General features: G+C 40.7%; 1 protein-coding gene across 8 annotated transcripts in view; it reads left to right on the top strand.

The window, feature by feature from the left end:
• The window catches only part of LRRIQ1 (leucine rich repeats and IQ motif containing 1), a 168,681-nt gene that overhangs the window by 387 nt on the left and 151,579 nt on the right, over positions 1 to 16,715 (top strand). For all 8 annotated transcript variants that reach the window (XM_039518503.1, XM_039518514.1, XM_039518512.1 and 5 more), the window contains exons 2-6: positions 2,328 to 2,476; positions 10,231 to 10,342; positions 12,167 to 12,261; positions 13,550 to 13,667; positions 15,519 to 15,748. In XM_039518503.1, the coding sequence (XP_039374437.1) occupies positions 2,348 to 2,476; positions 10,231 to 10,342; positions 12,167 to 12,261; positions 13,550 to 13,667; positions 15,519 to 15,748 (684 nt within the window). In that variant the 5' untranslated portion in view covers positions 2,328 to 2,347. The remainder of the gene's footprint in view (positions 1 to 2,327; positions 2,477 to 10,230; positions 10,343 to 12,166; positions 12,262 to 13,549; positions 13,668 to 15,518; positions 15,749 to 16,715) is intronic.

Genomic DNA, 16,715 nt, shown 5'->3' with positions numbered 1-16,715 from the left:
TGGGGGCTGGGCTGGGGGAGTTTGTTCTCCCTCAGGCTAAGAGCTTGGCCTGGTGCCGTGGGAGTCTCACCCCCCATCTCCCGCTTGGATTTAAATAAAAATTGAATCAGAATGGCCCAAGGACACCAAGCTCCTCCTCACCTTAAAAAGACCTTTATACCTAAATCAACTCTTCTGTCCCAAAACCTCAACTCCCAGAGTGTGCTATATTGTACCTGCTGTGCCTTTTCATTGTGCACTTCTTGAGCAGTACCTATCTTAGCTTTCATATCTAAACTAGTGTGCAGTATGCAGATGAAAGGCATATTAATACTGATTATTGATGTTTATGCTTAATAGTACCAATAGGAAAGGGTATAGGGTTGGCATGTTTTTTTGTGTATCCTAGGTGGCACTGTAACACTGACAGACACCGCTCGTCAGCAGGCGGGATTGAATTTGGGACCTCGGGCTGAATACATGATCCTCTACCCCATGAATTAAAAGTCATGTGCTTGTTAGCTAAGACTGTAGCAGACTCATTAATCTCTTTCTAAGTGGTCTTGGTGCCACTAGATGGGACAGAGCACCACACCCAGGAGGCGTGTGGGTTACAGCAGCATCTGCAGAATCCACAGGAATAGACTGTTCTGGGATGCTTTTCTTGTCTCAAACTATTAAGCAAACCTTTCCATGTGTTGTACTGCTTTTCTTCATGCCTGTTACAGAGTAAAGTGTGTAGTTGGGATAAACTTGTGCAGTTCCTTTTCTCTTTATTAAAAAATAAAGATCTATGTACACTGCCCATACTCTAAACAAACTACAGCCTGCCAGTTGTATCCTGCCTGCCAGCCATTTTAATCCAGCTCTCGAGCTCCCCCTGAGGAGTGGGGTCTGGGGCTTGCCCGGTCTGGCGCTCAAACTGGGGAGCAGGATCGGGGGGGCGGGGAGTGCTCCACATGGCTCCCAGAAGCAGTGGCATGGCCCCACTCTGGCTCCTACATTTAGAAGCAGCTGGGGGCTCTGCTCTGCATGCTGCCCCTTCCCCAAGTGCCACCCCTGCAGCTCCCATTGGCTGGGCACCATGGCCAATGGGAGCTGCAGGGACGGTGCCTGTGGATGGGGCAGCATGCAGAGCCACCTGGCTGCGCCTCCATATAGGAGCCAGAGAAGAGACATGCCACTGCTTCTGGGAGCCGCTTGAAGAAAGCACCGCCAGGAGCCTGCACCCTTGAGCCTCCCCCCGTGCCACAACCCTGATCTCTCTCCTGCCCTCCGAACCCCTCGGTCCCAACCTGGAGCACCTTCCTGCACCCCAAACCTCTCATCCTCAGCCATACCCGGAGCCTGCACCCCATTCTGCATCCCTACCCCAGTCCTGATCCCCCTCCCACCCTCCGAACCCCTTGGTCCCAGCCCAGAGCACTCTCCTACACCCCAAACTCCTCATCCCTAGCCCCATCCTAGAACCTGCACCCCCAGCCGGAGTCCTTCCTTCCCCTCCCCGCCCCCAGCCCACTCTCCTGCCCAGCCTGGAGCCCCTTCCCACACCCTGAATTCATTTCTGGCCCCACCCTGGAGCCCGCACCCCCCAACCAGATCTCTCATCCCCTCCTGCACCCTAACCCCAATTTTGTGAGCATTCGTGGCCTGCAGACAATTTTTATTCCCAGATGTGGCCCTCGGGCTAAAAAGTTTGCCCACCCTTGCTCTAAATCCATTATCAATAGCTGAATAAACTGAGGCCAAACGGGAATGCATGTTTACTGTGTTTTGTTTAATACAGTCAGTGACTGAAGGTAATGCTCTTTGTGGAGCTTTGAAGGTTGATAAGAAATCACAGATATCTGTACTTCCATATAAATAAATTAGCATGGTCTACTCACCACTATGGCAACTTGGTTTGCAGCTCAAGTTCATTCCTAGGCTCCCTTTTAGGCTTTAACTTAAACTGCTAATTGGAGTTGCCATATCTTTGCTGTTATTTCAATCCAAGTTAGCTAACCTGAATTAAGGAAACTTTTTTTTTTCCAGTGTAGGCGTACCCTTAAACTTATAGAACTTTGCTCATCTGAGTAGTCCTATTGAAGTCAATGAAAGTTGCACACATTTAAATGTTTGTGGGAACAGGGCCCAAGGTAATATTTTATTATTTGTGTGCATCCTTCCCTCTCAACAGTATTGATGAATATAGAGTTTTAGGTCCCAGTACAGCCAAACCTGAACTTTACAAACGTGAGTATTCTATTGACGTGGAAATACTAACGTGTCTAAAGTTAAGCTTTCACATAAGTCTTGTCATAGTTGGAGCCTTACAGTGGATATGGATGATTTTTGTTTTGTTTTAGAGAAAGAGTTTTGAGATACTATGGAAGATGATGATGTAAAACTTGAAGAAGAAATAAATATAGAATTGAGCAGAATCAGTGTTACTTCCCTTGAAGTGGATGATCTCAACACTGATTTATCAGCAGAAGCTTGGAGTGATGGTGAAACAGTAAGTGTTTAATGGAAGCAGGAGGGATAGTACTGCCTTTACTTTTGCATGGCAAACTTGTGTCTTTTGTGGAGGCCTCTTGCATTCCTGTTTTTCTAAGCTACTTGGAAGTGTACTACAGGATTTGATTGAAATCACTAGTCCAGGAAGACTCGCTTTAATCATGAATTTCTACATAAAAGTGCATTCTTGTTGGTTGTTATAACCTTAATACATATTCTTCACAACTCAGAGATAGATGTAGGTTTCATTTTTAGAAGATACACACTATACATTTTTAAAGTGATTTATTTTGAAAACTTTTCAGATTAGTTTTACAGCTACATCAGAAAATGAACGATTGTTTGGTTATTTCATTTACCAAAGGTAATTGAAGCAGATAGTTCACCTCCCAATGACTTCATAAATATTTCCAGTTCAACAGGTTAATCAGTAATATTTTCTTGATTTTCTTGACCATCACCAGGCAGACATTTAAATTGTTTTATTTAACTAAAACAACAACGTTATGTATTTTTCTTCAACAGCAAAAATATAATATTTTAACAAAACAAGTATATGCATTTTTGAATGTAGTTAAACATTCAAGTTTTTTAAAATTAGGTTTGTTTTGATAAAATTGTTTTTAACTAAAATAGTTAAAGGAAATTAAAAAAAAAATTAGATCGACTATGTCAGCCAGGTCAACATGAGAAACTTAAAATATTGGCTTGTGCAGTTAACTCAGTTGTCTTCACCTTCATTTTCCTGTTTGTTCATAATCTGGAAAAGAAAAACAAGCTTTCCTGCTCTTTAAGGTCCCAAACGATTTCTCAATTTGAAATGAATTAGTCCAGAGGAAGAAAATAGTCTTTCTACACCAGCAGAAGAAGCTACTGCTGTTAAAAGTGATATTGTCACTTCAACAATCTCTGAATCCAAGTGCTTAAGTGACTTCCACCAGTTCACTGGTGTGACTTTCTTTAAAACATCATCAGCTAACATATATTTCTTGAATAGTTCACCCTTAGCTCTGAAGTTTATTATAGTTGGCATTATGGAGGGATGATTGCTGGATGTCCATGTCATAGCCAACTCCTCTTCTTCAGCAGTTAAGGTTTAACCCTGGAACCGAATATTGAGAATATTTACAGCTGGAGATAGTGCTTGTCCCATTCGTGGTTTTTTTTTTTTTTAATGTTTGTAATTTAACTCTGTCATTGCATATTTCACTTTTTAAGATCTCACTCAGTTCCTTCCAAATTTCAACAGCGTCAGCAATAAAACAGCTATTTCCCTGCATTTTGTTCAAGGCTACAGAAATAGGCTTCAGGGTACTCAGCATGTGTTCAATGTTTCTCTTAAGCCCAATGTTGAGAACTTTGGCTGTGACCATGCCATCTACTTTTTTCATGATTTTGTTCACAAACTGTCATTAGATTAGGCCAGTTCTTTATATAGAGCTCAAAACAGTCCACTACTGAGTTCCATCGCACGACTTGTGGAGAGTTAGCTTGGTTCCTCCCACTTTTTTCAGAGCAGCTGCTGCAAAGTAGTTGTTATGGAAGTATTTTGCAATTTCAACAACATTAACCTTTATTTCTGGAACACTGAGGTCTTTGGCTAGGAGGTGCATCAAATGAGCACTGCAACCATATGTTATTAGCTAGGGAATCTCTTCTAAATTTCTTCTCATCTTGGATACATTTGTAGCATTGTCTGTGGCCAAGCTGCATACTAGATACTTGAATTTTTTTTTCACAGTTTGTTATAGCTTTTACTGCTACTTGTAAGTATTCTGCTGTGTGTGCATTTTCCTATGTATCGTTTCTGTAAGGAAGATGTTCCATTCTTCTTCTATAAGCACATACAACAGGATAATTGTGGACATTGCTCCACCCATCAAGACTCAGGTTAACAATTTCACCCTCTAGACCTTTTGCACACTGCTCAATTTCTCTTTCATACACTTTATCGAGCAATTTGCCTGCGACATCTGCTCTGTTGGGTGGACTGTATCCTGGTCTTAATGACTGAACCATATTAATGAAGTGTGGGTTCTCAATCATACGGAAAGGAGAGTTTGTTGCATAAACAAACCGGGCAATTTTTTCATCAATTACCTCTTTTTGTAATTTGCTGGTTCTTATCACAAACTTATCTATGGTTGTTTCTGGATGATGGAGATTTTTTTTTCTTTTTGCTACAAGTGATATACTGTGGCTATGTGACATACATGATGTGACTGAAACACTATCATTGGCAGATAACTCTGAAACTATAGAAAATGATGGTGATCTTAAAGGTGGATAGTCTTCAGAATCCTGTATGTTGAGGACGGATTCTCCTAAACAAAATAAGTCAATACAGTTATTTAATTATTATTACCATACTGCTCATTTGGTATTACCCATTGCCTTCACTGACACACAGTACTATGTTGAAGGTGAAATTGTAAAAGGAAGATCTGCCTGTTTCAGCTATTTATTTTCTATCATAACTGCATCTAAAATGATAGTATCATAGAGTAACAACGATAGTTTTTGCTCAAACATGAGAATTCAAGAATAGTCCAGAAGGAAGACAGGCAGTCCTTAAGAAAGAAATATGAAATAAAAAAATTTACCAACCTGAAGATTCTGCATGTTCAGACATGTTCCTTTAATCATCTTCAACGCAGCTTCCTCCTGAGAAGGAAAACTTCTCATGATGTTGTTTCATTTGGGCAACCAGGCCTTGCATTTCTTTGTTGCACTGTTTGCATTTTGCACGCATGCCTGACTTACCCAAAGGTAGAGGAACTTCATTAAAATATTCCCAAACTGGGTCTCTTTTACGGCCTGCTGCCATTATAGGTTTTCCCTTCTAGTGAGAGAATGGTATGGTAGATCTCAAATCAATGAAGGCTACACTCAGAAAGACCTCAAGACTTCTGGAATATGCTGCTCAAACAGTTTCACTTTTGTTTCTACTGCCTGTCCCTCCCTTTCTCAAATTTATCTCCAGACTTCTCCTTGTCCAGATCTATTCTGCCCCCAATAATCTTCTATTTATTGGAACTTTTGGAAACTTTGCATTTGTCCTAATTGAATTTCATCCTGTTTACTTCAAACTGTTTCTCCAGTTTGTCCAGATATTTTGAATTTTAATCCTATCATCCAAAGCACTTGCAACCCCTCCCAGCTTGGTATCGTCTGCAAACTTTATAAGTGTTCTCTCTATGCCATTATCTAAATCATTGATGAAGATATTGAACAGAACTGGACCCAGAACCGATCCCTGCGGGACCCCATTCGTTATGTCCTTCCAGCATGACTGTGAACTACTGATAACTACTCTCTGGGAACGATTTTCCAACCACTTATGCACACACCTTATCCATCTAGGTTGTATTTCCCTAGTTTGTTTATAAGAAGGTCACGTGAGACAGTATCAAAAGCCTTATTAAAGTCAAGATATACCACATCTACTGCTTTTCCCCCCCATCCACAAGGCTTGTTACCCTGTCAAAGAAAGCCATCGGTTTGGTTTGACGTGATTTGTTTTGACAAATCCATGCTGACTGTTACTTGTCACCTCATTATCTTCTAGGTGTTTGCAAATTGATTTCTTAATTATTTGTTTCTGGGTACAGAAGTTAAGCTGACTATTCTGTAATTCTCCAGATTGTCCTTATTTCCCTTTTTATAGATGGGCACTATATTTGCCCTTTTCCAGTCTTCTGGAATGTCTCCTGTCTTCCATGACTTTTCAAAGATAATTGCTAATGGCTCAGATATCTCTTCAGTCAGCTCCTTGAGTATTCTAGGATGCATTTCATCAGGCCCTGGTGATTTGAAAACATCTAACTTGTCTAAGTAATTTTTGACTTGTTCTTTCCCTATTTTAGACTCTGCTCCTACCTCATTTTCACTGGCATTCACTATGTTAGACATCTAGTCACCACCAACCTTCTTTGTGAAAACCGAAACAAAGAAGTCATTAAGTACCTCTGCCATTTCCACATTTTCTGTTATTGTCTTTCCCCCCTCATTATGTAATGGGCCTACTCTGTCCTTGGTCGTCTTCTTGCTTCTAATGTATTTGTAGAATGTTTTCTTGTTACCCTTTATGCCCCTAGCTAGTTTGATCTTGTTTTGTGTCTTGGCCTTTCTAATTTTGTCTTTACATACTTGTCTTATTTGTTTATATTCATCCTTTGTAATTTGACTGAGTTTTTCCACTGTTTGTAGGACTCTTTTTTGAGTTTTAGTTCGTTGAAGATCTACTGGTTAAGCCTGGGTGGTCTCTTGCCATACTTCCTATCTTTTCTACGCAGTGGGATAGTTTGCTCTTGTGCCCTTAATAATGTCTCTTTGAAAAACTGCCAACTGTCTTCAATTGTTTTTCCCCTTAGACTTGCTTCCCATGGGATTTTTACCTACCAACTCCCTGAGTTTGCTAAAGTCTACCTTTTTGAAATCCATTCTTTATTGTGCTCTTCTCCCTCTTACCATTCCTTAGAATCATGAACTCAACCATTTCATGATCACTTTCACCCACATTGCCTTACACTTTCAAATTCTCAACCAATTCCTCCCTATTTGTCAAAATCAAATCTAGAACAGCCTCCCCTATAGTAGCTTTCTCCACCTTCTGAAATAAAAAATTGTCTCCAATAAATTCCATGAATGTTGGGTAATCTGTGCCCTGCTGTGTTATTTTCCCAACAGATGTCTGGATAGTTGAAATCCCCCATCCTATTATTCATTTTCTTGGAGTACTTCCAACCTCATTAAAATCAGAAAGTTCCTCAAGAACACCGAGAATACTGCATACTGTTCTAGGCACCTGCATACCAGAATTGTCAATCAGCTGGATGGAATTCAGAAAAGAGCCAAGGGGAGGGGGAGAAGTAAGGGACAAAACATATTAATATATGTGTAAAGATTAACAGAACTGCATGTTGTATTCTTGTAGGCCCTTCAGTCCTAAAGTCAGTTCTGCATGGCCTCTGGGGTCCACCTACACAGAGGGTCAGGCCCTTAGTAATTTAAGTACATATCAGTCTTTGGAAAAAGTTATTTGGAGGGAAAAAACATCATGGAGACAGAGAAGTTGCTAAAGGTAGGTCATGTAGATTATAACTGGGAGTCCTGGGATGAAAGTGAGAAAAGAAAGGTTTAAACTGAATTTCAGGAGAAATTTCTTAAGGTCAAAATTAAGGAGGTTGACTCAGGACTTCTTTATATCTGACTTATGATGCAGGTAGTGTATAGGAATGTGGAAAGAGAGCCAAAATGAGATTTTCAACCTTCTGTTGTTAGGTTTGAGTTTTGGGTCAGTTCTCATAAGAGGCAGAGCACGTAGTGATGCCTCTTAATGTTGCCTGACACTTTGTATTATAATGTTCTGTTTTCACTTGCTTGTTTTTTAAATCTAAATCAGTTCACTTACTCCTTATTGACCAATATATGATAATGGAAATAAATATGTTTTCGGTAACAGACATCATTTTTATTGCTCTCCTTTGCCACCTCTTTTGGCTCCCAGCATCACTTATTCTCTGCTACCACTTTTCTGTAGGGATGCATCCTTGCCTCAAAGTCTTTGGGCTAGGACTGTAACCTCAAAGACCCATTCTGTTATTGACATCATCAGAACCTTTTCTCTTTGTAAACTGGCACTGCCTATTGGCAGAGAGTTCCTAGAACATTGGCCAGTGAGGATCTATTTAAAAACATTAGGCCTGATCCTGATTGTCACTAAGCACCCACAACTCCCACCAGAATAATGAATGTCAGGACCTCCGAGTACTAAGTATTTCCTGAATGATGCTGAACACCTTAATTTCCTGTTGATATAAAAAGGCATTGTCACTCAGCAGCTCTCAGAAGGCACTGGGTTCTTCACAGGGTTTAGACCCTTAATTGGGAAAAACAAATACAAACTCTGATCAGTGAGGGTGAGGACTCTCTTGCCCAGGTGAACAATCTGCTGATGATATTCCACACAACTGAGTTCACTCCTCTGCATCTGATTGCCCCTCCGTGCCTTTCTGGCTGCGACTTATTTAGTCGTGGATAGAGTAGAGTACCAGTGAAAAGAAGTGGAGTACTGGGGGAGCAGGGATGTTATTTGCAGGCTTATCTGAGAGAGCTAAATTCTATGGTTAATTATGGTCCATAGGCTGGGGTATAATTTCAGGACTGTACATTCCCTAGATGCACAATGAAATGCTCTCTGATGTCAGTAAGAAGTTTTTAAAGAGATCAAGGAGATTATGTGGTCTTTATGTAGTAACTAAATGTTTAGTTATTTATTACTTGTTCAGTGCCTTCTTGTAACGCCCATCATTCTGAGAAAAATCTGTTCCCCTTCAGGCTACTGTGATCTCTGCCTTTTTTCTTTTCTCCCCCTCCTCTGTTCTTTTCATTTCCATCCCTGCAGCAGCATCCTGTTCCCAACCTAGTGCACTTTACTTCCATCCACTGAAATGATCAATAATTAAATAGTAGAGCTGCCTGAAAAAAATCATTTAAAATTTTGTCCCACCAAAAATGTTGTTTTGTCAAAACTGAAATGATTGTGGAAATGGGTTGGTGTTGATGAAATTTTCATTGAGACGTTTTTCAGGTCCAGCACCTGAGAGAGGGAGAGACCCACCCACCCTAGCATAGCTAGAAGACAGGTGATCAGGATACTTGCCTAGAGCGTAGGGAACCAGGGGCTCCCAACTCAGGGTCAGGGACTTGAATCTCGGGGTCTCCTACATTTCAGGAAAGTACCCTAACCGCTAGGGTACAGACTCATTCTCTTGCTGGCCCACTGAATATTAAATTTATCATAAGTGGATCTGTTCCATCATAAGAGATTGAGAGACACTGACTCTATAATCTGATGGTGAGGGCATTTGCTGAGGACGTGGGAGACCTAGGTTCAAGTCCCTGGCATATTTGTATTTGTGAATCTAATCTATCCTTTAAAAAATCAATATCTCAGTAACAAAGAACCCACATCACATGTCTGATTCCTCCATATTGAATCATTTGTCCTTCTATTCAACTTGGATCAAACCAGTAACAAAGAAAACAATATCAATTAGAAAGATGCTTCTAGAGGGCAGTAGTAATTAGATTGCTGTGAAGTCTAAATGACTGACAAGTAATGAATGACACAGTAATGAAATTAAGGCCTGACTGAAAAAACACTTGATCTGTGGGAGGGAGTGTGTCTACACAGTATGTCTACCACATACAGTATGTCTACACAGCATTTTGGAGTGAACCAGGAACAAGTCTCCCAGTCTGGGTGGATAGGCTTGGCTAGTGAGGTTGGTGCTAGTGCTCTAAAAATAACTGTGTAGACCAGAGGTCGGCACCCGGCCTGAAAGGGTAAAGCAGCTGGTGGGCCGGGCCTGTTTGTTTATCTGGAGCATCTGCAGACATGGAGCCCTGCAGCTGCCACTGGCCGCAGTTCGCCATTCCCGGCCAATGGGAGCTGTGGGAAGAGGCGTGGGCCGAGGGACGTGCTAGCCACTGCTTCCCACAGCTCTCCTTGGCCAGGAATGGCGAACCACAGCCAGTGGGAGCTGTGGGGCTCCGTGCCTGCGGACGCTCCAGATAAACGGTCCCGGCCTGCCAGCGACTTTACCCTGATGGGCCAGGTGCCAAAGGTTGCTGACCCCTGGTGTAGACAGATCCATGGACTTTAATTAAGAATGTTAAGTATTTACCAGTGGTCTTCACAGAGAGATGAACATACAGAATTTAATTAAAAATAATGTTTACTTCTAGACTTCAGATGAATTACCAGAATCAGTTCTGTACTGTCTAAATGTTGTGAAGAACAGAAGTCAAAATGCTGAAAATCTTATACTGCAAGACTTGGAAGATGAAGAAACCACAAGTAAGCTGTGATTGTAATAAATATATGTGTGATGTTACCCCCAAACCCTCCTATTGCCAATGCAGACCAAACTAACAAGCATCCATAATATAACATAAATCCTCAAATGCAACAAAACTATGAAACCTATTGCACCAATTTTAACTCATCACCTAGTATTGCAGCTCCTATGGTCCTCTTTTAGATGTTCTCCTAATAGCACTAACTAATGTAGCATGTAGTCTGGAAAATATGTGGTCCTGTATAGTATGGTATGCATCACTTTTATTACTGCAAAACAGATTGCAAAGGATTGGCTAGGAAATATGACCCTGTTCAGTGGTATGGAAATCTTGGTTAATAGTTTATAGACTGCAATGCCTACGGCTTGAGGTGGTGTTGCTTTTCTAGCCTGCACAATAGCATGAAAGGTTTCTAATATGATAAGAGTGCTTAAAATCTGCATTCTCTTCTGCCTCATTGACTCAGTCAAGGATATTCTCAAGTTTCTGCATAATGTAGACAGTCTGCAGAGATGGGAGTCCAAAGGCATTGTACACATGTGCTGTATAGAGGGCAAGTTGAAGTTCTCTTAATCCCATCCTTAATTCCTTTCTCATATCCTGCATAATTTATTCCCACCCTGCTACTGGGAAACCGTCCAGGCTCCAGAATGTCACCACAGTCACTTCTGACTTCATTGTTGTGTGATGCTGAAGAGTGATGCATAATGTGCCTTCCCTTCTGGTGTCTTGAAGCCCCAATTCTGTGGACTACAAGGAATCGGTGTTTCTCAATGACCGGTCCGTGGACTGGTGCCAGCCCCTAAAATCTCCCTGACACAGTTTTGGAAGGCAGCAAGTCAGTCCCTGGTATCAAAAAGGTTGAGAAACACTGTTCTAGACTATCAGGTCAATCATGAGTTTTCTTTTTTTTACTTTTCAAACACATACATTTAGCACTTGTAAACTCGAAAGACTTAATCCAGAAATAGCATTTGCTAGGGTGGATCTTTGCACCTGGTGATTCCACACAGGTCCTAGGGCCACTGCTGGAAGGTCTCCTCACGGGATTTTTCTCTGAAATCCTAGTACTCAGCCTCTCTAGACTATATTCTTGTTAGGGTCCATCTTGTGAGGTGATCAACACCCCTGCCTCCCACTGAAATTAGTGGGAGCTGAGGTAATTGAACACCTCACAAGACAGAGCCCTTAGTTTCTAAATTACCCTGTTTGTTGAGACTCCAAATCCCAATGTAGTCAGAGTTTCCAGGTTTCACATCTTTTAGTTGGGACCTGTTCTGAATAAAGTTAAGTGTTCCGCATTCATCCTCATCCTTAGGGGAAGTTTCTTCCATTTTCTCAGTAATAAGAATTATGTATATTCTAAATATAATTTATGTATATGCCTACTTATTTACCTTGTCCCTTAGGGGAGCTTCAGTTTGTCACAACTCTTATTCTAAAAAAATAACCACCCCAGTCTTATTACTTCCTGCTAGCTGGAGAATGTTCAAATGTGTTTTGCCTCATGGAGTGGTTTTCTTTGCATAGATGCTGTTGCCATAGTCTTTTTTTTTTTTACTCTAATTTTTTATTTCTATATATCTAATGCTTTTAATTATCTTAGATTAATTAGATTTAATTAATATTAAAGGGACCTCTTCTTGTCTGAGTGGATTTGGTGTTTTTCTTTAAATAGTACACTTTTAAAGCAAAAACACATTCTGTTTCAGATTTTGGATTTTATGGACAGATAATAGGAAACTAGCATTCATCAGAATTAGACTACTTAGATTAAGACATCATCTCCCAATGTCCTTTTTTCTTCCCCTTCCCTCCTCAGGTGACATCTATCGAGTAGTTTCTAGCCAGGCTTCAGAGTACTTGGCAGAATTGGCTTCTGAATACAATGAAGATCCAGATGCATTGAAGAAGAGGGTATTCTATGTTTAAACCATCTTTGTAATAGATTAGATTCCATAGTCATTACAGATAATCAATTCTTTTTTGGACCCAATTTTTTAATGACCAATTTACATACTTAAATTTACACACTCTAAGTACTCCCCACGGGACTAGTGGTGCACATAAGGGGAAGCATTTGCATGTGGTTTTGCAGGTTGGGGTCCTTGGTTGTGATTTAGTCCCTAGATCATGAAGTTATAACATTTGATATAAATGTTCAGTAGTCTTAAGTGGTGGGGATGAACATTAAATGACTAAAATAGATTTGGACTATCAATTATTAATATTTAATCCAGTGGCAAAATGTCATTTCCATAATATAACATTTTTATAGTGTTCATTTTTAATCTTATCTATTATGTTATCATTGTCTGTTCCTTTTCATTATTAGGATTATGAGATCACTAATAAAATTCACTTATTGAAAAAGTTTTTCTGTTTCATGGAAAATGTTAAAAGAATTTTGACTGGAATTTTCAAGTGAGACTCAGGGAGTTAGGCACATAATTTCCATTAAATTTCAATGATATTCATTTGCCAAACTCTCATAGGCACTTTAGAAAACCTGAACCTATATTTAAAAACAGTTCTGTTTATGTGCCATCTTTTACTTCTTTCCCTGTTTTTACCAGTGAGCATTGTATAAAATATGAAGTTTAATTACATTAAGAGATCACTTTCTTTGAACATCCTGTTTGTGACAGCACAATCATTTACTGTGATGGGGTTATATCACAAATGTAGAGCTATACATACACTGTGCAGATGATCAATATGTAGCAGGAATAGAACAATTCTTGGCAGTGAAGAACAAGGGAAGAAAAATAAGGTGATGTGATCCATGCATGTTGTTTTCAAATAATATTTTTTCAGTTTCCCTGTGTGATCAATTCCATGTATTTAATGCCATAATAGAATTAATTTATACACATAGTACTTGCATTTACTTGTGCAACTTCTTATAAAAATTATATTTTGACCATTTCCATTTCAATATACAAAATATAAGAAAGTACTACAATCTTTTGGGAACTGCTCCAAATATTCCTTACCCTAGAAAATAACATACTTATTTTAAATATATTTGTGTGACACTGGTGCCTAGAGGCTGCAGTAGGGGATCAGAGCCCCCCAGATTGCTAAATTTGGACAATGAAAATGAAGTCCCTGACCCAAAGTCTTTATTTGAAATGTTCTGCTTGGGTTGTTATAGTTTCATCCTGTTTCATTTAATAATGAGAATGTTTTTGGTTTTATACAGATACTGTCTGAAATAGAAAATGAAGAATTGCAGACCAGAGCAACTTCTGATAGTGATAGTCAACCCATCAATGAAGATATAACTTGCAGAGTGGTTGCTGATGAGCGCTCTGTCACAGGTAAACAAACTTAATATTAATTTATTTGTGCTACTATTTAGTGCAATACTAATATCGCTGTATAAAATATTTCTTCTTCTTTTGATGAGAATAGTTATGGCAGTCCAATACAATATATATTACAATGCATAGGTGCCAACTCTGTGGGTTCTCTGGGGCTGGAGCACCCACAGAAAAAAAATAGTGGGTGCTCAGCACTCACTGGCAGCCTTCCTCTCCAGATCAGCTCCCCCCCCTCTCCCCAGTGCCTCCCACCCGCCGCAGATCAGCTGTTGGCAGCATGCAGGAGGTGCTTGGGGGGAGGGGGAGGAGCGAGGGTGGGACACACTCGGGGGGGAGGGGGTGGAACATGTTGAGAAGAGGCAGAGCGGGGGCAGGAAGAGGTGGGGTGGGGGCAGGAAGAGGCAGGGCGGGGTGGGGAGTTGGGGAAAGGGGTGGAGTGGGGGCGGAGCCTGGGGTGGAGTGGTGGTCAAGCACCCCTGGCAATTCAGAAAGATGGTACCTCTATTACGATGGGATTTAGAACCTGATTCTGGAACTGGAGCTACTTAGGCAGATGCCTGCATTTATCCAGCTGTAGGAACAGGATCTTAACTTCTTATTCTTGTTCCTTTCTAGAGTCTTAATAATGAGTTTATTTCAAATGGTATTATACACAAATGACTTAAGTAATATGATTTGTTAGCTAATTTCATTTGCTGATTGGCTAAGCATACTTAAAAGGTCCCAAAATCAGCAACTGGGCCAAATGTATCAATCTTAATATTTGTTAATTTCAGTTTTTTTGACATTAAGAGCCACATTTGCAGAACGTGCCTTTGGTCTGAATATACATGATCTGAATGTGCTGGGTTTTTTTTGCATACGTAGATCCAATTTAAACGCCCAAATTGAGTGCAAATAAACTATGTATGTGTCAGTTCTCTTGTTTCTCCATGCAAAACATAGTATGGACACAAATGGAAGCTCGATTGTGGCCACTGAACATTTGCTTTACAGGCTATTCACTTTAAATGTCACCCTCCAATATGGCCTCTGTATTCTACACTGGTAGAATACAGGGGCCATAAAAGCCCCTATGTGGCTAAGGGAAAATTGCCTTCGTGCCTGCATGTATAGGACTGCCCTAAACAGTCCTGCATAGACCTCCTTACAAATCCTGGTATAGCGGGCATGTATGTTTGTAGCAGATCGTTAGGCTGGAGTGCGTAGGCCTATAGATCTGTGGGCATTTTGTGCAGTGCCAGCTCTTGTAGGCAGCCCATAATAGGTTGCTGCAATCAGGAGCGGCGCCAGAGTTTCTGGCGCCCTAGGCAGAATTTGAGGGGCGGCATTTTGAGCGCTCCCCATGGGGTGCGCGGGAGCTTCCGGTTCCACTCCCATCGCGGCGCCGAAGAAGGACCCCCCACCAAAATGCCGCAGGCAACAGCGGCAGTCATTGAGCTGCTAATTTGCCTGCTGCTGTTTTCCGTGGCATGTCAGTGGAAGGTCCTTCTTCAGCGGCGCGACGGCAGCGGAACCGGAAGTTCCTGCGCGCCCCGTGGGGAGCGCACAAAATGCCGCCACCCGAATCCTGGCGCCCTAGGCGACCGCCGAGGGTCGCCTAATGGAAGCGCCGGCCCTGGCTGTAATTTAGAGCAGCTCCGTGGGCTACCTTGTTCTGCTCATAGCACTTTTTCAGCCCTAGAGCAACTCCTCCTGCTCTAGGGCTTCAAGTTATAAGCTGTACAAACACAGAATCTTACTCATATGGTTTTCTTTTCAATCCTTTAAATTATTTCATGATTTCACATAAGTAATTACTATGAGCTCAGACTTTTAGTTAAAAGGTGTTTGCTTAAATTCTTGTAGATAATGGTGACATGACCATTAGCTTTACTTACCATGAAGTAGAGGAAAGGTGCCGGCAAGAATTTGAGCTGTGGGAGGAGCGACAAAAAGAACTTGAAGACCAGAAAAGGAAACAGCTGAAAGCTGAGAGGGAACTAGAGGAAAAACAAAATGAAGAGGAAAAGAAAAGAAGGCAACTGTATCTGGAGGAATTTGAGGCTGAAAGGATGAAGTTAGAGATGCTTCATAAGGTAACGTTTTAACAAAGATTTTTATAACACACCCCTTTATTTATCTGGACTACTTGAACATAAAGATCAATGCTGAAGAGAGAGGAAAAAAGTACCCTCTCAAATGTGTGCACATCCCCACACTTCTGGTTCCAAAGAGAAATACTGCTGAGAATAGATCATGTAATTCTTTGTATTATGATTGTCTCTCTTCCCTAGTTTGATCAGCTGTGAACTACTTAACAAAGCTGACATTTAAATTGTCATAATTAGGCTTTATCATTATTAGTATTTGTAGTATGGTACCAGCCAAAATCCCTGGACAAGAATGGAACCCCAAAGTGCTAGATGCTGTACAGATACAAGATGGTACTAGAGCAACTCATAATGAGGTCCTTTTCATGGAAAATTTTAACTTTTTGGTGAAAAATCCCAAACAAAATATTTTGTCTGAAAGCCAAACATTGCTGGGTGCCTCCTGGGATTTGTAATTCAGGTTTCTTGTGCTCCAGTTCTCTTTTTTTATGCCGTTCTCCTTGGTCAGATTACATCTGCCTGATGCAGCAGAGTTCCCTCATAGTGAAGTAAAGTGGTTGGATCATGGAAGATATAGTCTGGCTGGGGATCTTAGCCAAAATATTTTGGTGTTGAGGAATCCTGCTTTTTTGATGAAAAATCACAATTTTCTATGGAAGTTTACTGTGAATTTTTTTGTGAAAATTTTCATTTAATCGAAACCCCAGTTTTCCATCAAAACCGTTTTGGTGTAAAATTTTCATGTAACCATTGGAGACACTGTTCCTCCTTCAAAGAGCTTATGAACTTCAGAGTTATATAGTACTCTAATGGTGGTAGTTCACACTTCTATCAGAGCAGTTGTTTCAGACTTAGACATCATTGCATCAGTTAGTCTGTATGCATTTTGAAGGATTTCTTCATGATCCATAAGGATAGACCTTTTTTTAATTTTCAACAATAGATTGGAGAT

The sequence above is a fragment of the Mauremys reevesii genome, linkage group 1, assembly GCF_016161935.1.
Source record: "Mauremys reevesii isolate NIE-2019 linkage group 1, ASM1616193v1, whole genome shotgun sequence".
Classification (NCBI taxonomy): domain Eukaryota; kingdom Metazoa; phylum Chordata; order Testudines; family Geoemydidae; genus Mauremys; species Mauremys reevesii.
Note: the sequence above shows the minus strand (reverse complement) of the source record. Positions and strands in the feature narration are given on the sequence as shown.